Raw genomic sequence first — 27,501 nt, forward strand, 5'->3', positions numbered from 1 at the left:
TGGGCCCCACTTAGAAAAACGTGGATTTTGTGGCAGGCCAGCAAGCACACTGGAGCTGTGGTGCTGTGGGGTTGGCCTGCCTGGGGGGTAACTAACAGTTGTTAGCCCACCTTTGTTGAGCAGGCTGTCATAGCGTGGCGTTCCCAGTCCAAGGTTGTGTTTGGTCTTGCGCCAGGCCAGTTAACTTACCTGGACCAAGAGCCTCCAATTCACTGGTCACAGTTAACTTGACCTTAGCACCTCATCTAACCAAGGCAACGGAAAGAGAAATATGGCAGAAGCCAGTTAGTAGTTTAGAAAACTTAGTTTCATTACTGGACCAGCGATACAAAGTGCATCTTCATATAATGGAAAAAAGGAAAATTATTTCTTATGTTTTGACAATAGGAAGATAAGAGAATAGCTTCTCTACCCATCAATTATTCACATATAGTATGGATTTTCTCTTTTGCACTGTAACTTGTTGGATGTTTCTTGATTTGTGTTCCATAAATTCAAAACTAAGCAATTAACGATGGTCAGAAGGCCGACACGAGAATATCCACAAAAGTGAAATGCTTAATAGCATGTGGGAAACCAAAGTCCACTACTATATGAAGAAAACATTAATGAAAGACTTCAAAGTTCAGGCAGATAGAAAAGTTCAAGTGGTTTATCAAATCTAACAAGCATTTACTGAGTACCTGTTAAATAGCCGCTATTACGATCTTGTTAGATCACTTTTTGCCTAGCTGCTCAGTGCCTGTGCCAGGCACATGGTAGGCTCTCAATAGATCAGTTTTGCCTGCGTAAATGGATTATTGTTTGAGGCGATAGCAAATTTAAGTATTCTACTGACTGTTTTTTAAATTTTTTTCTTAAAAATATTTTTTTACATGTTATTTTTGAGAGAGAGAGAGAGAGAGAAAAGCACGAGGGGAGAGGGGCAGAGAGAGAGAGAGGAAGACACAGAGTCTAAAGGTTCCAGGCTCTGAGCTGTCAACACAGAGCCCGAGGCCAGGCTCAAACTCACAAACTGTGAGATCATGACCTGAACCGAAGTCGGATGCTTAATGGACTGAGCCACCCAGGTGCCCCTACTCACATTTTTAGGTTTAAAATTATAACCCCAGCATCCTGGAGAAGGGTCAGAACCTTGCAGTAAGCTCATTAAGAGCTTGGGAAATTGCTTTCTGGAAATGCAGGGCCATGTTTTTAGCATTGGGGAGGATTCACAGATGAACAAGAATCTCCCTGTCCCTGCGCTCTCAGGCTGAGTAGATTGGATTGATAGAGAAGACTGGATGGGAGGGCAGATGTTTATAGAGACAGTAAAATATTCACACAGCAATCCATGGTGCCAGTTGGCTTGGGTAGGACTTTTAGAATTCCTAAATGAGTTCTTTTAGAAATACAAAAGTTCTTTGAGTAAAACAAACTTAATTTAGTTACTTGAGGGGAAAAAGGAAAAGAAACAGGAATTAGGGAGACTATACACAGCCTCTTTGTGACTTTCCTTTATTATGCTAATATGATAAAGTAATCCTCAATAATTTGATAATGGATAATGGCATAATATACTTACTTCAGAGTATTTGCTAAAGTTTTAACTAGACGATTTAAGTCATGGTGGATAGTGGGAAAAATGTTTTTGAGGAAGATGGCTTTTTGAGAACCCCTTAAATCACAGGATCCTCCCTGTCTGGTATAAAGGTTGTTTTCCTTTAAATTCACACTATTCATAATTTTTAAATTTTTTATGCAGATGATAACATTCACGTTTAAAAAAAAAACGTGTAAAAGGGTATACAGTGAAATTTTCCCTACAGACAATATTAATAGTTGTTTATTCTTCCATATATATATTATGCATATACAAGAAAACACAAATATATATTCAAAGAGAGAAGTTTTGGACACCTATAATCTCTTGATACAAAAACAATGATAACACATATAGGACAATTATTTTTTAGATCTTCATTGTGAAGGCATTTTTTTCTTAAGGTTAGGAAACAAGTTATATAGGAATGATAACTTCTAAGTAGGAAGATACATGATTAAACCTAGAACATAATAATGCTCATCAAACACAGGACATGTATGCTAAGAAGTGAAGAAAGTGTTTATTTGAATTTACCAGACTGTCTAAAGGAAACAATTTTTATTTTCATAATTTATGAAAAAGTAAACAAATTTACAAAAAGTAAACAAAGCAAACTGTTAACAGAGTACATGTACCATTTAAGATTTGAGTTGCCCCTGAGTATACGAGATGAATCACAGGAGCTAGGATTGCAAACGTACTTTGGACCACGTTGTAGAAGTCTTCAATCGAGAGTAAAACTGGATTTTAGTCTGTGGGCATGGCAGCTATTGGCATTTCCTGAGACAGGAGTGATAGCCTCAGAGCTGGGCTTTACAAATGTTAAATGGAAAGTGATTGGGATAAACTCAGGAGGACAAAATACCATGTTAAATGCAGTGGTAAAAAGTGAGAGTTAATGAGGCTGTGTGAATGGAGATAAAAGGCAATAAATTTGAGTGAGCTTTTTATTTGATGTAAAATATCACTAGTTATCATTACAGATAGGTTTAAGAATCTTTTCAGGAGTGTCCTAACATTCTCTGTAAACAGTAAATTTGGGGGCACCTGGGTGACCCAGTCACTTGGGCATCTGACTGTTGATTTCAGCCCAGGTCATGAGCTCAGAGTCGTGGGATCGAGCCCCACATTTGGCTCTGCCCTGAGCATGGAGCCTGCTTGAGATTCTCTCTCTCTCTCTCTCTCTCTCTCTCTCTCTCTCTCTCTCCCTCTCTCCCTCCCTCTCCCTCCCTCCCTCTCCCTCCCTCTCCCTCCCTCCCTCTCCCTCCCTCTCCCTCCCTCTCCCTCCCTCTCCCTCCCTCTCCCTCCCTCTCCCTCCCTCTCCCTCCCTCTCCCTCCCTCTCCCCCTCTCCCCCCCTCTCTCCCCCTCTCTCCCTCTCCCCCTCTCCCCCTCTCCCCCTCTCCCCCTCTCTCCCTCTCTCCCTCTCTCCCTCTCTCCCTCTCCCCCTCTCTCCCTCTCCCCCTCTCCCCCTCTCTCCCTCTCCCCCTCTCTCCCTCTCTCCCTCTCCCCCTCTCTCCCTCTCCCCCTCCCCCATCCCCCCCTCCCCCTCTCCCCCCTCCCCCTCTCCCCCCTCCCCCTCTCCCTCCCCCTCTCCCCCCTCCCCCCCTCCCCCTCTCCCCCCCTCTCCCCCTCTCTCCCCTCCCCCTCTCCCCCCTCCCCCTCTCCCCCCTCCCCCTCTCCCCCCCTCCCCCCTCCCCCTCCCCCCCCTCCCCCTCCCCCCCTCCCCCTCTCTCCCTCTCCCCCACACACACTTCCCCTTCTCCTCTCCCCCACTAACACATGCCCCCGCCCCCCCCCCCCAATAAACAAACAAAATAGTAAATTCAGCCCCCAAACAAAGGGTTGTCTTGTTCACAAAATGAACACAGTTTCCAAGCTTGAATGTTCTCCTTGGAGCCTAAAGTCTGGTCATTTCCTGGGAGGTTGATTTCTCACTGTCTTCTATCTCAAGCTGCTTTTGTTTTGGGAGCATGCTGTGATGTCACCTTCATGATTGAATGTTGCCTTCTTGAAAATCTCTTATGTTTCATTTCCCAACCTTATAGTTTTGGGGGTAGGGAGTACCCCCAGATTCCTGAAAATGTGAGTTCTTGTAGTCAGAATCATGCACATAATTGTACTAAAAAGGTGACTCAGCAGGTTTAGTGCTAAAGGCTCAGGCTTAGAAAATGAACATTGTAGAAGGCTTTAAATATTAAAATAATAGCGTACAGACTTGTGTAAAACAAAAAGGTTGCACCTTTGCTTTTGGAAAAAAAAATTGCAAACTTGGAACTTATTTTTTTTACCCTTTTCTCTTAGGTCACTTTCTAAACTAGGGTTGGGGGCGTGGGTGGGAATGATAGGTGTGATCGGCAGCCCTTCTCAAGGGCTCTTCCTGGGTACCCTGAGCCCAGGCCCAGTTACTTATTTCCATATCCTGTGTCAGCCCTGGGCTGTGTGCTTGTATGGTTTCTCCAAACACAGTGGAGCTTTCCAGAAAGCCCAGGGAACCGATTTGGTTGTATTTTGGTAGGTTTCTCAGCTCAGATTCTGCTTTGGGAGAATGCAGTTGGGACTGTGAGGTGTGCCTGCTGTGTCCCTGGGCCTGACCTGTTCTGTGCGGTTACTACGGGCACTGACCAGTCCTGGTACATTTGTCAGGCAGCCTGGGGTTTCCGAGTCTGAATAGCTAAGAGCTGGATGTGAAGAAAAACGAATATGGTAACTCCAGATAAAATGCCTCTGGGGCCAAGGAGGAAAAGGAATGAATTGTGCATGTTTAGGATAAGAAATATGAACTTGTTTAGGCCACTGGGATCTATTTAGTAAGCTTTCAGTTGTAGTGTAGAATACTGCTCTTGGAAAATTAGGTAAGTTTTTGCAAATACTTCTTTCTTTTTTTTTTTTAATACATTTTTTAAAATTTTATTTGAGAGAGACAGTGACAGTGCAAGTGGGGAGGAGGCAGAGAGAGAGGGAGACAGAATCCCAAGCAGGTTCTGTGCTGCCAGCACAGAGCCCAATGCGGAGCTTGAACCCATGAAACCGAGAGATCATGACCTGAGCCAAAGCCAAGAGTCGGACACTTAACCGCCTGAGCCACCCAGGCACCCCTACAAATACTTATTTCTAAAGTAACCTGAATTTCTGTAGTTCTCAACCACCTGTGTGTATGAGTGACTTTACATTAATGGTAGTAACTAAAATTTTACAGGTGTTTGCTTCTGTCTGCTCATGCAGAACCTTGGTCTGCAGTGCCCCTAGCTGCCCCTCCCCAGACTTCTGAGAGTCCATAGGCAGTGTCTTCTGTATTTGTGAATAAGCTCATTTATATTCCTTCATTTCTGGTGCCTGCAAAGCATTGGAGAGAGGCTTCTCTGCCATCACCACTGTCAGTCTGTGAAAAAGCACATTTCTTTTTGGGCAACTAGGGTTTCAATCCCCCAAAGCTGGATATCCAGGTGTGCTTCCCTCTGAGCCAAAGCCCCATTATGTACTTCATAGCAGCTGAAGTGTTGCCCTGTTTCTCTAGGGTATGCATCTCAAAAGACAGCCCCTTCCCTTTTGTCCACCTGGCCAGGAGCAGCCCTGGGAAGCCAGAGCTTTCTTTCCTAGCATCAAAGCTTTCTGTCTGTAGCCTTGAGCCCATATCTACAAGCCACCTCCCAGAAGGTCTCATTACCCTGTGCAAGTTAGTTCTTCAAATATCTACCTGAGGGCTGCATGCAGGCTTTGCCAACTTGTTACACATGGAATTAACATCTTTAAGTATTCCAGAAATTTCAGTGTGTTTTTTCTGAGACAGTTAATCTCTTTTTCCTTCTGATTTTCTTTTTTCCTGTTTCATTAAACCTTTCTGAGATGATCATCTCTAGATACATTCAGGAAGTTGCTTTGCTTTCCTGATTTGAATTATGGTTGTTCTTGAGTTTTCTTTTTTTATTATCTCACTCTTAGGCAGTCTCATCCTTGAGCCCCCGTAAAAACCATCCCTACACTCAGGATTAGAGATGTATTCCTCTTTTTTTGGGCCTCAGACTCATTTATTCAACTGCTTGACTTGACATTTCCATTTGGCATTTGTCGTGGTGCCTGAAACTCAGCTAGTCCAAGTGTCCCCATCCCTCTTCCATTGTCCTTTATGTCCATGGCTGGCACCTCCAAAAGTCAGGTCCCATGGCCAGAAGGCTTTGAGTTCCCTGGACATCTTCTCCTCTCTGTGCATATGCTGTCCATCATCAGGTCCTGCCTTCTTACCTCTTGAGTGTCTTGCACCCATCCCCTTTTTTCCATCTCTTCTGCTTTGTCCCAGTTGCCATCATGTCTCACCTAGATGGCTGCAGTAGCCTCTCAACTCCTCTCTCTGTCTCCTTGTTGGCATTTTATTTATATTTTTTATTTTTAAAATTTTTAAAATCTTTATTTTTGAGAGAGAGCGCACACGTATGAGCAGGTGAGGGGAAGAGAGAGAGGGAGGCACAGAACCTGAAGCAGGCTCCAGGCTCTGAGCTGTCGGCACAGAGCCTGACATGGGGCTCGAACTCACAGAGCGCGAGATCATGACCTGAGCTGAAGTCAGATGCTTAACCGATTGAGCCACTCAGGCGCCCTGACCTTGTTGCCATTTTAAAAATGCGAACCTAATTCAATCCATCTTCAGCAACAGGTTTAATTAAAATCCGCTAGTGGCTTCCTGTTCTTCCCAGCTCTTCAGCCTCCTCTGTCTTCACTACCTTCATCCTCATACTCCATCCTTAAAGGGCCATGCTCCCTCCATCACTGGCGACTTTGTACATTGCCTCCTTTGCGTGGAGCAGCCCACTGCCCCCTTACTTAGTGAACTGCTTCCCCAGACCTCAGTCATCACTTGTGCAGGGAGGGTCTCCCTCTCTGCTGTGTGGATTCTCCTGGTACCACATACCTTTTCCTTACTGTACCTACCAACGGCTGTAATTTTATATTCCCTTGGATGATTCCTTGTCTGTCTTGATCTCCACAAAGGCAGAAACTCCCCTGTATCTTTAAGAGCATGATTTAGTAGGTGAGCAATAAATCTTTCTTGACCAAATAAATAACTGGGCATTAATAGAGCATTGACAATAAGATAATGGTTTTGGAGCCACTCTTCTGAATTTGAATCATGGCTCTGCCCTAATAACTGTGAGTATGGGCAACCTGCTTAAGATTTCTAAACCTCATGCCTGGGCGGCTCAGTTGGCTAAGTGTCCGATTTTGGCTCAGGTCATGATCTCACAGTTTGTGGTCTCGAGCCCCACATTATGTTCTGTGCTGACTGCTCAAAGACTGGAGCCTGCTTTGGATCCTATGTCTCCCTCTCTCACTGCCCCTCCCCTACTTGTGCTCTGTCTCTGTCTCTCTCAAAAGTAAATAATAAACATTAAAATATTTTTTAAAAAAACATTTCTAGAGCTCAGTCTCCTTATATGAAAAATGGAGATAATAAATACTTTTCAAGGGTTATTTGGAACAATGTTATAGTATTTGAAAATACAAATTCTAATATTTGTAAAAGTGTTTTGCATATAGGAGGTGCTAAATAGTAGATTTTGCACTATCACTTTTAAAAAAACCTTTTTATTGTAAAATAACAAATGCAGATGCAGAAAATCACAGAAAATAAATGTATAGTTGAATGAATGATCATAAAGAGAACACCCTTGGAACTTCCGGAAACTCCAGAAGCCCCTCTATATTTCCACCCAGCCCCTCCTCTTCCACTTAAGTAACTCTTGACTTTATAGTATTCACTTCCTTGCATGTTGTAATGGTGTTATCACTCAAATGTGCATCAGTGGACATGATAGGTTTTTTTCCCCCATTAAAAAAAAATTAGTTTCTCCTCTATCCTTTTCCTTATGGGATATCCTTATCCTCTTATCCTCTGTCCTTTCTTTGCAATTTATTTGTGAAGAACCTGGAGCATTTGTCCTGTGGAGTATCCTGTGGTCTGGATTTTGCTGATTACACGTGAATGATGCAGTTCAACATGTCCTCTCCTTTGTATGTCCCGCAAATTGGCAGCTGGATCCAGAGGTGTGATCAAACTTGTGTTCGATCCATTTGACAGACTGTAGGTGGTGGTGTGATCTTTCATTGGGAGACACAAAACATCTTACTGACTTTTGGTTATATTAGTAGCTGCTGATGCTTGATAGCTAGATCCACTAATTTGTTGGGGGTGACAAAATGGTAATGTTCAAATTCTGTCATTTACTTTTCATTTATTGCTTTGAATACTTTTTTTAATTAAAAAAATTTTTTTAAGTTTATTTAGTTAATTGGAGAGAGAGAGAGAGAGAGAAAGAACAAGTCGGGGAGGGGCAGAGAGAGAGAGAGGGGGAGAGAGAATCCCAAACAGGCTCTGCACCGTCAGCACAGCGCAAAGCCTGATGTGGGGCTTGGACTCACGAATGGTGAGATGAGAACCGAAGCTGAAGTCACACATTTAACCAACTGAGCCATGCTGGCACCCCTGAATACTTTTTTAAAAGAGACCTGTTTCCCTCATCTATTTGGTTACACAGTGGTATACAGTTCATAGAGAAAAGCAGAGCAAATGCTAGATTTTCCCCCATTATTAGTTTCTAAAATGATGAGTTGGTTCCCCAACATCCTTTGAAGGTAATCAATTAGTTATGTGTTTTGAAAAAAGAATTTACTACGAACTTGCAGATGAGAACATAATAGGTTTTGATCAGTTGTAATTATCTTTTTTTGAAGCTTCTAAAATCCCATCTTTGGCCCATGGGAGCCTTTTGAAGTTGGCTCCAGAGACCTTTCTATATGACCCTACCTTTTGATATGACCCTAATTAGTTTTTAGAGTTTTCTTGCTGTCTGACATAACCGGATATTTCAGGTTCATCTTGAGCAGTTTCTTCTCACACCTGGACTTAGCCATTTCTCCAAAAAGAGCCCTGATTTCTTTTAATGGGAAATGGTATTTCAAGAACTCATTCTGCCTCAGCTCTGAGTAGCACAGCCAAGACCTGGACCCAGCTGTTGGGACTTGATTTGCTTTATTTGTTTGTAGGGTGACCAACCGACCTGATTTGCTTCCAACTGTCTTGGCTTTAGTACCAAAAGTTCTGTGCCCCAGGGGAAAAAAATAAAACTCATTCTAGGTGTTAAGGAGGCTTGTTGCTATAGGTTTGGTCATTGTTTCTTGGCTTTCTCTATGGAGAGATCTGGAAAAGTGTGTTTTGCAGAGAATTCTCTCAGGTGTTAGCTTTATTTCATAGGTTTCCTTAAAGGCAAGTAACACTTTCAACAGTGCTTTGTAATCATCTTTGCCACTTGCTTATCGTAGCCTTTCTTGGCATTGTTAACGGGTTCAGGGAAATAGGTTGTATGGTCTCCATTTAATTCATTGCATTCCAGTCCATGGTTGTGTATACAGTGGACACATATGAATATCAAAGAGTAAATGCCTTAGTAATTGCTGTAGCTAAACTTAATATTTATTGTACCTACTGTATGCAGCTGGATGTATTACCTAATTTAAGTTTTAAATTTTTTTTTTCAATGTTTTTTATTTATTTTTGGGACAGAGAGAGACAGAGCATGAACGGGGGAGGGGCAGAGAGAGAGGGAGACACAGAATCGGAAACAGGCTCCAGGCTCCGAGCCATCAGCCCAGAGCCTGACGCGGGGCTCGAACTCACGGACCGTGAGATCGTGACCTGCCTGAAGTCGGACGCTTAACCGACTGCACCACCCAGGCGCCCCAAAGTTTTAAACCTACCATGTGAGTTAGGACCGTTCATCTCATTTTACAGATGGGAAAACTTAGATTTAGAGCAGCTGAATACTGTATCCAGTCCACATAGCAAGTGGAGGAACTAAGAATTAAACCCAGGTCTCTCTTACCCTGGAGTCCATACACTTAACCACTTTATTACCCTTTTAATTATTAAAGATCAATCTCACCTGATTGAGGTTTAAAAAAATTTGAAATTCTTTGGGATGGTTCTAGGATTTGTTTAGGAATTGATGTCACTTTAGAAGTCTCAGGATGAACTAGAATCATGTCCCAACTACCCCTTCTATGCTCTTGATGATCATTTCTAATTGAGTAAGGCTGTTTTTGTTTTCCTGCTGAATCTGGATGAGGCCTCAGAATCCTTTTCAATATAGTATTCCAGGCAATTAGTAAATATTTACTAGAATTGGCACATAATGTGAAACCCATCTGCCATTCTGAGTGAGAACCTCCGAGAAGGGCAGTGATCCCTCTGGGTTCCCGTAGCACATTTCTGTCCCTGTATTACTGTCATCATTGTGCTGTATCATAAGTCAGTCATACACTCTTCTCATCTGCTCTGGTAAAAACTAGTTTTCTAAACTATGATCCATAAATGCTTAATTCTTGGAGATACTTTTAGGTACACTTCAAAAACTAGAGGCAGGATGAGAGGCTTGTTTCATCACATAAATTTGAAGAACTAAGTTCTTGAAACTTTCTATTTTAACGTTGAGAAATCCTATAATAAAGGTATCTGTTAAACTGTTTTTAACCCTGTGTTTTTGGAGGGCCTAGTGGCTCAGTGGGTTAAGTGCCCACTCTTGATTTCGGCTCAGGTCATCATCTCACAGTTGGTGAGATTGAGCCCCGTGTTGGGCTCTGCCCTCAGAGCATGGAGCTTGCTTGGGATTCTCTCTCTCCCTCTCTCTGCCCCTCCCCTTCCTGCCCCCCTTCCCTACACGGTCTCTTTCTCTCTTTGAAAATAAATAAACATGAAAAAAACTTAGACCCCCTGTGTTTTCTACATGTGACCAATCCCTATCCTCCCCCCCTTTTTTTTATTAAACAATAAAGACATCTATTGAGAAATAATACACAATCTAAAGGTCTAGAGGTAGGACAGGCCCCTTGTGGGGAATGTCAAGCCTCCATCACCATTGCTTGTATTTCTTCTGCCCTCTCCTGAGGTGGATTAACTCTTAGACTAGTGGCCAGATGATGGTAGCAGCCTCAGGTACCACAGCCACACCAGGTGATATCCAGAGGAAGAAAGTCCCTTTTGGGAACAAGGAAAAGGTTACTACAAATGCCTCTGGCAGTCTTCTCCTCACATCTTACTGGCTAGGTTTGGGCAAGGGGACAGGGTTTCTGTGATTGACCTGGGTCAACCTTTAGAGAGGAAAGAAATTAGAGTCAAAACAATGAGTACTTACTAGTTTTCATGAGTAGGGCTAACCTGTCTTTTTAGCCTGTCTTCCACACTTCTGCTCATTCTTAAATCTACCTTCTGGGGCACCTGAGTGGCTTAGTCACTTAAGCTTGATTTTGGCTCAGGTCATGATCTTATGGTTTGTGAGATCGAGCCCCTTGTCAGGCTCTGTGCTGACCGTGCAGGGCCTGCTTTGGATCCTTTCTCCCCTCTCTCTACCCCTCTCCCCCTCATTCTCTCTCTCTCTCTCTCTCTCTCTCTCTCTCTCTCTCTCTCTCTCTCAATAAATAAATAAATAAATAAATATCAAAAAATATATATACCTTCTGTTCCTGAATTTACCCTCGTGTGGTGTATGTGCGAGTAACCACATGCCTCTGAGAAGGCCACAGCCCCCGTTTCTGCCCTTTCACTTCTGCTTGTTAAAGGCCCATTTCGACTGTCCTTCCGTCCTTTACCAAAAAGTCTGCTTTACCTGCTTTTTGGTTCTGCCCAGTAAATGTCTATTGTGGCGAGGAGAGGGAAAAGTCTGGGTTAATTCCAGGGTCTGGTGTGGGAGGATGAATGATTTCAGGAACCATTAGTGCAGGTTTGGAACAGTGGTGGGTAGTGGGTTTTTGCCGTGTAGATTTTGAGAGGCCCGTGGATATGTTCAGCCTGCAGTTAGGTGTGCAGGTCTGCAATCTGAGGGGGAGGCCAGGATGAAGGGAGTAGATTTGTTGGCGGTCCGGATACAACACGGTAGTCAAAACTACAGGGTTGATGAGACTGCCCAGGACAGCCTGTAATGGTTGAAACCAGGGAGCCAAGGGCAGGCCGAGGAGGAGCCGTCCGCTGCGGTGTGAGGGCAAACAATGCCGAGACCGTGCGTAGGAGAGAAGAGGCAAGAGAGAAGCAGGGAATAAGTGGCAAGTAGCATCAGGTGTAGCAGAGAGGTCCAGAAGGAGGACCGAGAAGTGTCCACTGGGTCTGACAACTGGGAGGGTCTTTGGAGACTTGTGACAGTGGTGGTTGGGGAGGCAAAGATGGATGTGGGGGCAGAAATGATATCCTTGTGGGTGAAGAGCGAGGAGGAGGTGAGGAAGGAGAGACAGTATGTGGACGGTGTTCTCTAGAAGCTTGACCGAGGAGGAAAGAAGAGAAGGGAGCATTGATAGGATTGTGTGTGTGTTGGGGGTGGGGGGGCTTTTTGTTGAGGGGAGAGATGTAAACACATTTCTGAGTTAAAGGGGAATCTTGAAAAGGAGACCGGAAGGGCCTGAAAGTCTCAGCTAGAGAATGATTGATAGGGTGGTGTCTAGGCACACAGGACCAGAGCACGGGTGGAGGGTTTGGGCTTGTGACTAGTGGGAAAGACATACAAAGGGGAGGGTATAGAGAGAACCTCTTAGGAGGTTGGCAGGGAATTCAGATGTTTCAAGCTGGCCCCTACTTTCTCGGTAAGTAGGAAGTAAAGTTAATTGCTGACGGTTAAGAGAAGACCTGTGCAGAGGGTAATTTGAAGATAGGTGGCAAAAAGTTTGGGGGAAAAATAACTATTGGAGAAAATACCAGCAAAGTCATTTATTGAGCCCTTACTATTGTACTATAGTAAGTATATTCTCATTTAGTCCTCACAGGGACCCCATGAGATAGTTACTCTTAGCCCCATTTTGTGGACCAGGAAACAGTTTTAAAGAGGTTAAATGACTTGCTAAAGGTGTCAGGTTATGAACCAGGGATCCAGGCTTTTTCTGACGCTGGAACCAGCGTCTCAGTCTTTATGCTCTATGGCCACACAGCAGGGAGGAAGCCTAGCAAGGATAAGTGGGCAGATTGTTTTATTTATTTAGTTTAGTTTAGTTTTTTAAGATATGAGCACAGGAGTTGCAATTTTATTTTTTTATTAAAATTTTTTTTAAAGTTTGTTTATATATTTTGAGAAATAGACACACACACACACACATACACGCAGACACACAAAGCACAAGTTGGGGAGGGGCAGAGAGGGGGAAAGAGAATCCTAAGCGGGCTCTGCACTGCCAGCACAGAGCCCGACTCGGGCTCTATGAGATCCTGACCAAGCTGAAAGCATGACATGACACTTAAGTAACAGAGCCACCCTGGGCGGATTGTTTTAGAGTTAAGTGCAGTTTGTGGGTCGGAGGCCAGGAGAATGTGGTGACACCCATTGGCATGGTTGTGATACGTTTGCAGGAGGAGCACTCGGCTCCTGCAGTGGAGCCAAGAAAGAGCCAGGCCGTGGGACAGACCAGGGTACAGGAGTCCTGATGGGAGCTGCTCAGGTGTCAGCTAAACCAAGGAAGGAACCGAGGCCAGGAGGGAGCTTAGAGGAAGGGGACGGGTAGAAGAGACTGTAAGTCTACTAAGAAAGACCTTGAGGTGGCCACGAGAAAGAGGGAGAAGAGAGGAGGGTCCTGGAGCTGAGGAGCCAAGGGACCGTGTTGTGGATGTGATGTGCCCTGATGTTCCACGTTGTTCATCTTCTTATTTCTTTTGTGACTGAAGGAGTTGCGTCCAGAAGCTCTCTGATAAAATGATGTCTGAGAAGAAAGCTTGCATTGTACATTATGAAATCAGGCAGTGGGAGAGACTAAGGGTGTGTAGAGTGGGGGTGCTGTCTCTTGACTGGCCCAAGGTCAGCTCTGGCAATTCCAGTGTCCCTTATGGCATTTGCTTGAAACTGTACTCAGGTGATTTTTACCGATTAAAGGCAATAGCAGTTAGATAATAACGTGGTTGTTTTTCTTTAGAGGAGTTTCATTCAGTGCCTGTACTCAGTGTAGGCCGTTCTAGGACTACAAATACTTTTTGATTCAAGCACTACATTTAAAACTACCTCTTGGGGAGCCTGGGGGGCTCAGCTGGTTAAGCTTCTGACTTTGGCTCAGGTCAAGATCTCACAGTTTGTGAGTTCGAGCCCCGCAGTGGGGGCTGATAGCTCAGAGCCTGGAGCCTGCTTTGGATTCTGTGTCTCCCTGTCTCTCTGCCCACCCAGGTGCCCCAGAAGTTTTGTTCTTTGAATTTTAACATGAATTTTTGATGGAAACGGTAGGAATAATTTTTATGATCTACATCTATGCTGGGACAGGTAACTTTTTACCCATTAGTTAGAAGGGACGTAAAGTCAACTTCTTTGAATAGTTTCCATTGAATTCATCTTGATTTTATCCAACCAGTGTTTTTATGACAATAATTCATCTCCCACATTTCAGTATCTTGTGTATCTGTGTGTTGCCTGGGCCACTGTACATGGAGCTCAGCTTTTTGCTTTAAGGGAACTATGGAAATAGAGATACTACTGAATTAGATTACCAATATAATATTTTTCTAACTTGGTAGGTACTAAATATCTAATCACCAGTTTTTATTTAAAAGCTAGCCAACAAATTAATGATAGTATTATGGTATTTCAGAACAGCAATGGAATATTAAAAAAAAAAAATGATTGCTTTTGTTACTAAAGGACTCTGTGAAAAAAGGAATTCTATGTGACTCCTCTCTATTTGTTGAGTTACATGAAAGCCTTGAAGCAGAGGTAACCACTCTTGCTCCCTTATCATTTGGGTTGAGTGGTTTCAGTGAGAACTCTGATGAAATGAGAATAATTCTTGTAATATACCTCAAATATGTATTAACTTAAATTCTTATGAAACGATCTCATGGGTTGATTGTATACTGAGTAACTTTTCTTCCATGACCTGGGCTGAAGATCATAATGTAGAGAAGATACCAGAATAAGGAAGAATATTAGAATTCCAAAGCACAACCTTCCTCAGTGGTATAGCTAGCCTAACTTAATCTCTTTAAAACTGTTTCCTGATCCATAAAACAGGGATAACACTAACTATCTCATGGGGTCACTGAGGATTAAATGACAATGTACTTAGCATACAGCCCAGTACAACATTAAGGACTCAATAAATGTTTTTGCTGTTATTATCTCTAAGAGTTCTTTTTCTAAACCTTTTGCCACCTCTTTTACTTGAAGATAAGCTTCCGTCAAAAATAGATTAAGGCCCTTGAGCACAGAGAACATAATTTATTTCCCTTTGTCTCTGTGGTACCCAACTAAGTGGCAGACGCACAGAGTCCTCAGTAAATGTTAGATGATTGAATGAATGGATGGAAATGTGATTCCTATCATGGAAGCCTGTGATTTCCCTCGTGAACTCAAAATTACAATGGAAGTCAGCAACAAAATGGTTATAGAATTTTTATTACATGAACCTTTTCAGGAATGCACAAAGCTAAAGTCAGTTTTCAATTACCCTTCCTGAGACAATTTGCTTTTCCTCATTCTCCTCCTTCTAGCCCTGGTATCTGTTCTGCACTTACCAGTTTAGGCAAACTGCTGTCTGCCTGTGTACTTTCAAGTGCATGTTATTACTTCAGTTTCCAAACCTGTGTCTGATTTGAGATATACTTAAATTTCTCTTAAAATCAAGGGAAGTGTGTTTTCTAAGGATCTTCAGATTTGAGTCCTTGACGTTAGAAGTGAAACACATCTCCCTTCCCGTTAGTCTAATTCTTCCAACTGAGTGGAAAAACAATCCTAAATACATTAACCTACCTCAAAATCTATCTCTGTTGATCAATTAGTAAAGAACTATTCATTTTTCTTCTGGAAAGTAGTTTATTAACCAAGAAATCTGCTTGTGACAGTAAGACCTGAAACCATGAAAGTCATAATACTAATCACATGTAATAGAACTACAATCATTTTTTGCGAAGGAAATATTGTAAAAAAATTTAGACTATGACTCTTGGAACTGTAATAAGAACCTATATTTGTAAACTGCTTTGTAATTTTAAAGCACTTTTACTGCATTATCCTTCTTGAGATGCAGAATCATCCTTTAATATAAATAGAGCAAAAATTATTTAAATTGAATCTCAAAGAGGTGAATATGTTTACTATAACTCAGCAAGAAAATGGCAAAGAACCAACTACAGCCTACATTTTCTGGGTCTTAATGTAGTGTTTTTGCCATTATAATGTAATGTCATATGCTTTTCCCATAGTAATAATAGGGGGATTGTGCTCCAGCATAAAGCACATTTGAATTTCATATTTGTTCAGAGAAAGGGTCTGATTTCATACTCTTTCATGGGATCTATTCTCAGATCTATCCCAGCTGAAGAATATCTTTCATTATAGAAATATAAACAGAACCTTGATTCCTATATTTGATGCATACAGGCAGGGTTGGCCTTTAGCCTGAACACAACCATACTTTGATAAACGGTGTAATAAGCTACGGGAGCTACTGATGATCTAATCTACCATTCATCTCTTGCCAAGTTCATTTTAGGTAGAATCACGATAGGGATTTATATTTCTGGAGGCCAAGTTGGCTTCACTGCCCACATATTCCTCAGGCTAGAGAAGGCCCTGGCTTGCTCCTGCCTCTGTGTCCATTACTCATTTCCCTGTCTGGAAGTACCCTGCAGCATCGGGTTTTCCGGGCCCATAGTTCAGGGTTGGCTGAAGAGGCTGGAAAGGGATTTTTCCAGTTCAGCTTTGCATATTTTGTGCTTCACAGCATCTCCTACACCCTCCTACCATGCCCCATTCAATTCCTTCAGTTTCTTCTTAGCTCGTAAGACTCCATGAAGCACAAAATTCTTGAGGTACACAGTCCTTTGAATGAAGTCAGACTCCAAATCCAACTATATATTTAATAGACACTTAGTAGTTTTTTAGATTGTTTCTGGTGGTCCTACACTTAGATCAATAGCATAGAAATGAAAATATTTTTTCATTTCAAAGAGAAAGAGGGGCACCTGGGTGGCTCAGTCGGTTAAGCATCTGACTTTGGCTCAGGTCATGATCTCATGGTCTGTGGGTTCGAGCCCCACATCGGGCTCTGTGCTGACAGTTCAGAGCCTGGAGCCTGCTTTGAATTCTGTGTCTCCCTCTTTGCTCCTCGCCTGCTTGCGTGCTGTCTCTCAAAAATTAAAAATAATAAAAACATTTAAAAAATCTTTTAAATTTAAAAAGAAAAGCCAGTTGCAGAGCTGTGTGAATACTGTTATCTTAATTTCTTTTAAAAAGTAGGAAAATGATAAAAGTACCAATAATCTGAATTATTGTGTTACCAGGCACTGTTGTAAGTGCTTAATGTGTAGTAACTCATTTAATGCTCTTATCAACCTGAAGAGGTAGGTACTATTGTTATCTTTTATTTATTTATTTTTGGGTACTATTGTTATATTTATTTTAGAGATGAAGAAATTGAGGTTCAGAAAAATAGGTTCCCAAAGTTACGTAGTAAGTGTTGGAGTCACCGTCTGAGAGGAAATGCACCAGAATGTTAATAATCATTTCTGGATTAATGGTGTTATGGGTCAGTTTAATTCTTTTACATCTATAATGTTGAACTTGTCTCTACTCTTTATATTGCTGTAAATAGCATTTTAAAAAGAAATAAAGCATGTTTGGAATCTAGAAAAACAATAATAAGAGGACATTTATAGGTTTGAATTTCAAAGAAGCCTTTTCTCTTATATCTGAAGTAGATATTATACTTGATTTTTTTTTTTTTTTTAAGTTTATTTTGAGAGACAGAGCAGAGGAGGGGCAGTGAGAGAGATAAAGAGGAGAATCCCAGGCAGGCTCCGTGCTGAGCTCAAACTCAACAAATCGTGAGATCATGACCTGAGCCAAAACCAAGAGTTGGATGCTTAACTGACTGAGTCACCCAGGTGCCCCCAAATTGTACTTGGTTAAGAGGGGACAATAGACACAAATACCACTACTTTCTATCAGTACAGTCTCCCCAGATGATAACCTCTCAGTATGTGACAATGTGTTTGACAATTTTCTTTTATCAATAAAGAGAACAAGACCTTTTTTTAGTTTGTGATTAAACATTGTAAAGCACAATCCAGGAAGCTGGCTTCTGATCAAACCGGGTTTTGTTTGAACATTCAAATACTTCACCAGCAATAGAGTGTAAAGGCACATACACTGTAGAACATCTCCAGGAAATGTACACTTTACTCCCTCTAAAGTGTGGCTTCAAAGGCAAAAATATTTCAAGAACAATATGTTTTATTATCTCGGCTCTTGTTTTCTGGTTACTTAACTTTTCAGCCCTTCTTTCTTGCATTTGTTTCCACCATTTCTTTCCTTTCAGAAAACCAACCAGCCATCCATCCAACTAGCCCACCGATTATCCTCAAATGTGTTGAAAGTTGGTAACATTTTGAGTTTTATCAGTGATCATGGCTCTATTTGCTAGTAGGTGCCAGGCACTCTGCTAATAAACGCGTGCTGTGCGCCAGCAGTGACATAGTAGAGGGCTGTGGTTTGAATGTGGCACGTGGTTTGGCCCAAACAGCGTAAGCCCACAGTGTTGGGAATGAAATTGAATTACTTGTAGACAACATCTGAAATTTTTGATTTCCGTTTTTTGCAGAAGAGAGTTGGAACATCTAGCAGGTACAGCTATGGCCACCCCCTTAATTCACTTATATTCCTTACCAGGCTCCTGCTGTGTTTTTTCATTTTGGGACCCCTGATGTTAGTTATTTAATCCTTTGAAGTATTATAAGCCGTCTTAAGCTAGAGAGGGAATTGGCTGAGTCAAGGATCTGCCATTAGTAAAAAGCACTGTTGGACTTGAGAGCCCGTGTTCTTTCTACTCTGCGCTGCCCTCATAGCTCTGTAACGTGGCTCCTCAGCTTCCCTGTTGGGCCATGACGTTTATTACTCGTGTCACAATCTTCTGTCAGTGTCTCAGTCAAATGAGACGAATTTTCAATTATTTCAGTCCTTTCCTATCTTCCTGAGATAGCCTTTCAAGTTTCTTAGTCCCTTATCTTCGGAGGAAGGTTCTGTGTGATTCTTGGATTTCTTTGGTTTTGGAGTAATTATTTTCTGAGGCTGAGGCAGAATATGATTGGCTTGAAAGGAGCCAAGGTTTTGAGAATAACATAGTTTGAGAATGAGAATATTAGTCACGGGATCCCAGTACTTGTCAGATGCTGAGAATACTTGGAAAGACTCAGCCATGTGACGGCTCCATGTGGTTAATGGTGATGATCAGGGCTTTGTGTTTGTTTTCCTAAGATAAATCACGGTTTCAGTACCTTATAAGAAATTACACCCATCAGTCTTTCAACTCTGTGCAACTGTTTTTCTTCTGAAAACAGACCAAAATACATTAAAAAAAATTTTTGTTTTCACCGTATAAGCATATACTGAAGGAGGGTGACATTTGTTTATTTAAGAAGCCCAGGTAATGGGCACGAAAGCAGTTCCAAGTCATGGGCTGGCTGTCCTGGCCCCATCTGTGCTCCCACAGGAAGCAGCACAGTAAGCAACGTCCTGCTTATAAACAATGGACAATGAGGTACATGTCTTGGCTGAATTCCAGGTGGTTCCTGGTTGTTTAGTTGCTAATGATGTCAGAGTACCCAGGTTTCTCTGCATGGGTTTTCTCTGGATGTTGGTTCCTCAGAAGAGGGTGTCTTTAGCTCTGACACAAAGACAATTTGAGTATATTTTGGCTGTAGACTAAAACCTGGTATTTCAGGAGTGAATAGACAGCTGATACACATTCAGCAAAGGGTTTATTGATATGGTATCTGCTCCTTGATGGTGGAGGATTTAGTTACATATATTAGAGAAAAGCTTTCTGGTTTTGCTCTGTCTTTGGAAAGCATTTTTAAAATTAGCAGTTCTGTGTCGAGACGTCATTTTCTCTCCAGAGAACTCACCAAGTGATTAAAAATGATTTCAAGTTAGTTTTCAGCTAGCTTTAAATCTTAAAATGAAGACAGAATTCACTTGTTTTAATTAAATAAAAAATGAGGTGTATTTTTTACATGACAGTGGTACTAGTTAGCCAAAAGCTTTTATGAGTTAACAGTGTGATACGGATACTAAAAACTTTAGTGAGAGCCGAGTAGTCGGACGACATTCAAAGTCCTAATTTCTGGATTTGAAATCTTCCTGAAAATTTCTATCACTTATTCTTTGTTACAGTGGGAGAAGTACAGACATTTTTATTTCCTCTTTCCTAATACTGGCATTTTAGGCAAGAGATTGTCGGGAAGAGGTGGGCTTTCCTTGAGAAATGAGGCCTGTGCCAGTGCGGATAGGGCAAGTTAGCATTTGCCTTAAAGGACGAGTCTTTGGGGGAAGTCTCTGCCATGTGGAGTTTCTTTTTTCAACCCTATAAATAGAAGGAAAATGAAGACAATTTTGGCTCAACTGCCCTGAGCCACAGGAATTTATTCAAATTTTGCATTTGTTGCAGCTAGCTAGCTTTCTCCCCTTCCTCTCCCTTCTTCCCTTTCCCTCCTTTCTTTTCCTTCCTTTTCTTTCTCCACCCTGGGGTAAAGATTAGTAAATTCCATCTTTGTGATCTAAAAGCAATAGGCTATGTGTGGTAGTGACTAACTTATACTCTGTGTAGTCATTTAGACATGAGATTCTGGCTCTGTAAATACTAAATCCTTAAAAAAGGAATTTTCACGCATGGTTTCCTAGTTATTTTGAGCGCATGATTTTTTTTTTTTTTTTTTTTTAAATAATCTTCCTGTTCCTATTACTTAGTGATTCTCCATCAGGCTGTTAGGGATGGGATAGGGATGATGAACTTTTTTCTTTCCGGTGAGGGCCAGTGACCCTGGGGGATAGCGTGTGGGGAAATCCACAACCCCAGACTGGAAAAACACACAGAAAAAATAATAGAGCTTTTACTTAAAGAGCCAACATAGAGAACATTACTCTCATAAGCTCTTTAGATTAAAGAGCGTAAAGGACTTAGATACAGTCAGTAGTGACAGACATGTTTATATATGTATTCCATCTAAGTATGAAGCAGAGAGAGAAAAGAAGTTTGTAGACAGATGGCAAGAAGTAGTAGAGCCACAACTAGGAAAACAGAAAACAGTAAAGGTAAGAATGAAAACATTAAGTTTTGGAGGAATTTGTGAAGAAAGACACAATAAGCACAGAATATGCTTATGTATCCATGTGCTGTCTGTCCGTCACATTCACAACTGCTTCTCTCCCAACATTCACAACTGCTTCTCTCCCAGCCCTGATAGGCAGTTTCTATTTTAAGAACCCCAAATTGGGACCATCTCAAATAAGTGTTGTTTGGTTGTAATTTCTCATCCAACTAGTATTATGTACTAAAACTACCATATCTAGATTTGGGAACCCAAAAACTTGAGAAATTATGATTAAAATTACTCATTAGAATAGCACTCTAAAAGTGTTAGTTCAAAACAACTGTCTAAAAAATGGGTAAGTTTAAAAATATCTGTCTGGTATTTTAGGAATGCCTAGAATTTGGGGCGCCTGGGTGGCTCAGTCGGTTAAGCATCCGACTCTTGGTTTTGGCTCAGGTTATGATCTCACAGTTCGTGGGTTTGAGCCCCGCTTCAGGCTCTGTGCTGGCGGTGCAGAGCCTGCTTCAGATTCTCTCTTTGCCCCTTCCCCACCCTTCCGACTCCCCCCACCCTCGTGTGGGTGCACGTGCACTTTCTCAAAATAAACTTAAAAAAAATTGCTAGAATTTTAAAATTCCTCGTTTACTCAATTTTTCTCACAAACTAAATTTAAAAGTTAAACAAAATATACTTACATTAAATTTTATAGCAAGCCGAGAGACTAAAAAATAGTTTTAAGTGGTTGAGAGTGTGCTTTATTCACTAATGACTTTGTCTATAGGTAATGAGTAAGTTTTTTTTTTGTTTTTTGTTTTTTTGGTAACTCCTTGGGGGAGTGTGGAATGTTACGCTAATTTGTAGCATAAAGGGATTCTTTTCTTTCATGAGTCCAACACTTTCATCTTAAGGCTTTTAAAAGTATTTCAACTAAGGAATCTTAAAACTATGGCTTTTTGTTTTTAATAACAAAGAAAATGGATGACACTTTGGCACTCTACCCATGGATAGTATGGAACTAAGCTAAGGACTAGAAGTTCTCCACTCCAGGTTGGGTGGCCCAGGACCGTGGGGTTGAATGCAGTTGTAGTGGGGTGGCCCTGCCTGGAGAACAAAGTTGTTTCCTCATGCTTGTTTGTTGGTTGAGCGTGGTAGTCATATTAGCCATTTGGATCTCAGTAGTGATGTGGTAATGCTAGTCAAGCACGTGTAATATTTCCCATGCACAGGGGAGTATCCTACATCTTGTTAATATTCCTCAGTTTCTATTTATCCTCCAAAACCAATAAGTGGGCCCAATCACATAATAACATGTTTTCAATCACTTTGGTATGTGACCAATTAAAACAATTTATTCTGTAAATAGTCTTACTAGCCAGATAGTAGGATTTTAATTGTTTTTTTTTTCTATTTTTTTTTTAACATTTATTTATTTTTGAGACAGAGAGAGACAGAGCATGAACAGGGGAGGGGCAGAGAGAGAGGGAGACACAGAATCTGAAACAGGCTCCAGGCTCTGAGCGGTCAGCACAGAGCCCAACGCGGGGCTCGAACTCACAGACCGTGAGATCATGACCTGAGCCGAAGTCAGACGCTTAACCAACCGAGCCACCCAGGCGCCCCAGGATTTTAATTCTTTATATTATCCCACCCCCTTTTTTTGTGTGCCAAATAGTATCTTTGTACAATTAAAAATTCTAAAGCATACTGTTACACAGACATATGTGGAGTAAGAAGTAACGGAGTGGAGTAAAAACTTATGCCCCTGCCTAGAAGAAACTATTTTTAATAGTTTGGTGTATATATTCCCAAACATTTCCCATCACGGAAAACTTTCCATGAAGGTATATATTTTTCCCTAATTCATTCTTTTTTTTTTTTTTTTTTTAAATGGAATGCTTGCATATTTGCATATCATCCTTGAAAAGGGGCCAGGTTAATCTTCTCTGTATTGTTCAAGCCAGTTCATTGTTTTTAATGGCTGCATTACATTCTCAAATATGGGTGTACCATAATTTAGCTCTGACTATTGATAGACACTTGGGTTTTTTCTTTTTATTAAAAAAAAATTTTTTTTTTAACATTTATTCATTTTTGAGAGACAGAGAGCAAGAGGGTGGGGGGAAAGAGAGAGGGAGACACAGAATCTGAAGCAGGCTCCAGGCTCTGAGCTGTCAGCACAGAACCTGACGCGGGGCTTAAACCGAGGAACCCATGAGATCATGACCTGAGCCGAAGTCGGACACCAAACTGGTGGAGCCACCCAGGTGCCCCATGGGTTTTTTCTAATTTTTTGCCCTTAAAGTCAACAGAGCAAGGAAGTTCTTTGCATACTTTTTTGCACATTTGCAAAAATATCCGTTGGTTGGATTCCTAGCAGTAGAATTGGCTAAATGAAATTGTAGCTCATAGAAGTAGACATTTCCCCCAATGATGTATGAAAATGAGTATTTCTAGGTATCTTTGCCAATATTTGAGAGTAGGTACCTTTTCCCCCGCTTTGGCAGTTTGAGATCTCATTGCTCTAATTTGTGTTTCTCTAACTAAAAGGAGGTTGTGTATTTATTTCTTTTCATGTATTTATTGGTATTTGTTTATCTTTTATGATTGCCCTTTTAATTGCTTGACATCCTTTTATTTTTCTTAGGAACTCTGTATATATTAAATAATAGTCCTTTGTGATGTATGTTGCAGATATTGTCTCCTTCTCTTATCATTTATATTTTATAGTGTCTTTGGTCACACAGGAGTTGTCTAGTTTATGTAGTTGTATTTGTCAGTTCCTTTTCTTCTTTAAAACTTTTGAATTTTGTGTCTTATTTTAGGGAGGCCTTCTCCATCCCAAGATTATTAACAGCTTCTCCCTTATTCCCTTTGAATACATTTTTAGTTTAACAAAATACTTTGTTGGTTATCAATTTGGAATTATTTATGTTTAAAGTATGAGGTAAGACTCTAACCTTTTATCACACGTGAATATCCAGTTATCCCAGCGCCATTTATTGAGTAGTCTGTTTTCGTGCTCGCTTTGGCAGCATGTATACTGAATAATCTGTTTTCCTCACTGATTTCAAATTTTCTTATGTTCTTCTCATATGTAGATGCATTTGTTTTTGTACTTCTGCTGATCTGTTGATTTGTTTATTCCTCCTCTGGCATCATGTTGTTTTGATATCTGGTAGGGAAAATCCTTCCTTCCTTTTTAAAAATATCTTAACCTCAAGCATTTATTTACTTTTTCCAGAAGAACTTCTTAATTTATTAATATCGAAATATCTTGTTTAAGTGGTATTTTATACTTTGGTTTTATTTTTATATATGATTTATTCATTCAGTAATCTGTATCTTTTTTTTTCTTCCTTTTTTCTTACATTTCAGAGTCCTGTATATGGAAACTCACATGAGTCAGTTCAGTCTAGAAGGGTAGTGATTTCTCACAATATGGACAAAGCTCTAAAAGAAGGTAAGGATTAAATGAGAGTATATAATTGTCACGTAAAGCAATTCATTATGTTTGAAAGAGAAAATTGTAATCTCTAACAAATTTATCCTTCTTGTCTGTGTGTAGCCTTAGGAATTTTTCTTCATGGGTTTTTATGATGACTGAATCATATATCCATATTTCAGTTGAATGGATGGGATTTAAATATTTATTAAGTAGGATTTCCAGGTCATGAAGCTCATTGGCCACGTGGAGCTAGTTCCACCATGTGAAACAAGGGTCTGTCCTCTGCTATCTAAAACGGGTATCAGGAAATACATTTTCTTTCAATATAACCTAGAGAAGGTGTGCTGGGGATGAGTGTGCTCAGGCTCATTCATTGACAAACCAGTGAAACAAATTGAGGGGTAGCGGTCGGCCTTTGGAAAGAATGAAGGACATGCCTGTCAAAGTGGTATCGAAGAGGATTGAAGGCTGGTTGCTGAGGGCACAATAGTGTTCATTGTTACATGTAGATGTGGAAATAAGTAGGTGTAATCAGAGATACTGAAATTGAGAAGATATATTTTGATCAAATTGAAGTTCAAATAATTTTAAAATCAGATTTCTAAAAACTCAGTTTCACTTGTAAGTACAGAAAAAGTCTTGAATTTTTCAAGCGAATACATGGTGTTAGATATGAAGTTGAGAAAACCGAGTAAGTGATACATACTTAAGCAAGTATGTTTACTTTCATAGTTCACAGAAATCACTGTATTAAAATTTGAAGATAAGTGCTATGTAAGTACAGAGACAGTCTGAAATTGTGTGTATTCATAGAATTTTAGAACTTTGGAAACTAAACTTTTAAAATACTTCTTTCTTTTTCTTTTTCTTTTTTTAATTTACATCCAAGTTAGCATATAGTGCAACAATGATTTCAGGGGTAGATTCCTTAATGCCCCTTACCCATTTAGCCCATCCCCACTCCCACAACCCCTTCAATAACCCTCTGTTTGTTCTCCATATTGAAGAGTCTCTTATGTTTTATCCCCCTCCCTGTTTTTATATTATTTTGCTTCCCTTCCCTTGTGTTCATCTGTTCTGTGTCTTACAGTCCTCATATGGAAGTCACATGATATTTATCTTTCTCCGACTGACTAATTTTGCTCAGCATAATAGCCTCTAGTTCCATCCACATAGTTGCAAATGGCAAGATTTCATTCTTTTTGATTGCCGAGTAATACTCCATTGTGTGTGCGTGTGTGTGCGTGCGTGTGTGTGTGTGTGTGTGTGTGTGTGTGTGTGTGTGTATACATATACCACATCTTCTCTATCTGTTCATCCATCGATGGACATTTGGGCTCTTTCCATATTTTGGCTATTGTTGATAGTGCTAATATAAACACTGGGGTGCATGTGCGCCTTCAAAACAGCATACCTGTATCCCTTGGATAAATACCTAGTAGTGCAATTGCTGGGTCGTAGGGTAGTTCTGTTTTTAATTTTTTGATGAACCTCCATATTGTTTTCCAGAGTGGCTGCACCCACCAGCAGTGCAAAAGAGATCTTCTTTCTCCGTATCCTTGCCAACATCTGTTGTTGCCTGAGTTGTTAATGTTAGCCATTCTGACAGGTGTGGGGTGGCATCTCATTGTGGTTTTGATTTGTATTTCCCTGATGATGAGTGATGTGGAGCATTTTTTCGTGTGTCGGTTGGCCATCTAGATGTATTCTTTGGAGAAGTGTCTATTCATGTCTTTTGCCCATTTCTTCACTGGATTATTTGTTTTCTGGGTGTTGAGTTTGGTAAGTTCTTTATAGATTTTTGATACTAACCCTTTATCTGATATGTCGTTTGCAAATATCTTCTCCCATTCCATTGGTTGCCTTTTAGTTTTGCTGATTGTTTCCTTTGCTGTGCAGAAGTAAAATATTTCTATTAGTAAAGTATGATGACTTTAATAAAAGCCAAATTTAAAATTCAATAATTTTTAATATTCATAATCTCAATATCATGGTTTAAAAATAATTCTTAATTACTTTTATTGAAGTAAAATTTACATACTTTGAAATGCACAAATCTTTTTTTTTTTTTAATTTTTTTTTAACGTTTTATTTATTTTTGAGACAGGGAGAGACAGAGCATGAACAGAGGAGGGTCAGAGAGAGGGAGACACAGAATCTGAAACCGGCTCCAGGCTCTGAGCTGTCAGCACAGAGCCCGACGCGGGGCTCAAACTCACGGACCGCGAGATCATGACCTGAGCCGAAGTCGGACGCTCAACCGACTGAGCCACACAGGCGCCCCTGAAATGCACAAATCTTAAGTGTACATATAATACAGTGATTTTCATAAATTCGAATAACCATGTAACCAGCACCATTTGCAAACTAAAAGTATTTTTTTAATGTTTATTTATTTTTGAGAGAGCATGAGAGTGTTCATGCGAGCAAAGGAGGGGCAGAGACAGGGAGACAGAAATTCCCAAGTAGGCTTCATGCTGCCAGTGCAGAGGACTGACATGGGGCTCAGGCTCACGCAATGTGAGATCATGACCTGAGCTGAAATCAGGAGTTGGATGCTAAATCACCTGAACCCCCTAGGAGCCCTAAACATTTCTATCATTATAGAAAGTTTACCTCTTGTCCCTGTCTAATGAAACCTACTTCCCTGTTCTAATTTCTATCATGGTAGATTAGTTTTGCCTATTCTTAAACTTCAAGAAGTTTGTATGGAATCATACAGGATGTAGTCTCTTATGCCTGGCTTCTTTTCTTAGCATGTTTTTTTCCCCTCAACATTTATTCATTTTGGAGAGAAAGAGAAACACAGTGTAAATGGGGGAGGGGCAGAGAGAGAGGGAGACACAGAATCTGAAGCAGGCTCCAGACTCTGAGCTGTCAGCAGAGAGCCTGACATGGGGCTCAAACTCACGAACCGTGAAATCATAACCTGAGCCGAAGTTGGATGCTTAACCAACTGAGCCACCCAGGCTCCCCATTTCTTAGCATATTTTTAAGATTTACCCTTTTTTTTTTATATCAGTTCATTCTTTGTTATTACTGAGTGTAGTATTCCATTACACTAATATGACGGTGTCACAATATATTTATCCTTTCTCTTTTTGGACATTTGGGTTGTTTCTAATTTTTTGAAACATATTGAATAAAGTTGTTAAAATCAAGTATTTTTGTGGACATATGTTTTTCATTTGCCTTGGACAAATTCCTAGGAGTAGAATTGCTGGGCCAAGGGTAGTTGTGTGTTTAACTTTGTGGGAAATTGCCAAATAATATTCTAAAGTGGTTATGTCTTTATTTCGACTCTCATTATATATGACTGTTCTGGTTGTTTTTTACATTGTCACCAACATTTACTGTTGTCATTTTAACTATTCTGATTAATG

At 40.7% G+C, this 27,501-nt stretch overlaps 1 protein-coding gene across 5 annotated transcripts in view; it reads left to right on the top strand.

Annotated features, from left to right (window-relative positions):
- Window positions 1–27,501, top strand: part of SNX25 (sorting nexin 25) — a 132,649-nt gene that overhangs the window by 5,064 nt on the left and 100,084 nt on the right. For all 5 annotated transcript variants that reach the window (XM_045056821.1, XM_045056825.1, XM_023252358.2 and 2 more), the window contains exon 2: window positions 24,049–24,133. In XM_045056821.1, the coding sequence (XP_044912756.1) occupies window positions 24,049–24,133 (85 nt within the window). The remainder of the gene's footprint in view (window positions 1–24,048; window positions 24,134–27,501) is intronic.

This window comes from Felis catus, chromosome B1, assembly GCF_018350175.1.
Source record: "Felis catus isolate Fca126 chromosome B1, F.catus_Fca126_mat1.0, whole genome shotgun sequence".
NCBI lineage: Eukaryota > Metazoa > Chordata > Mammalia > Carnivora > Felidae > Felis > Felis catus.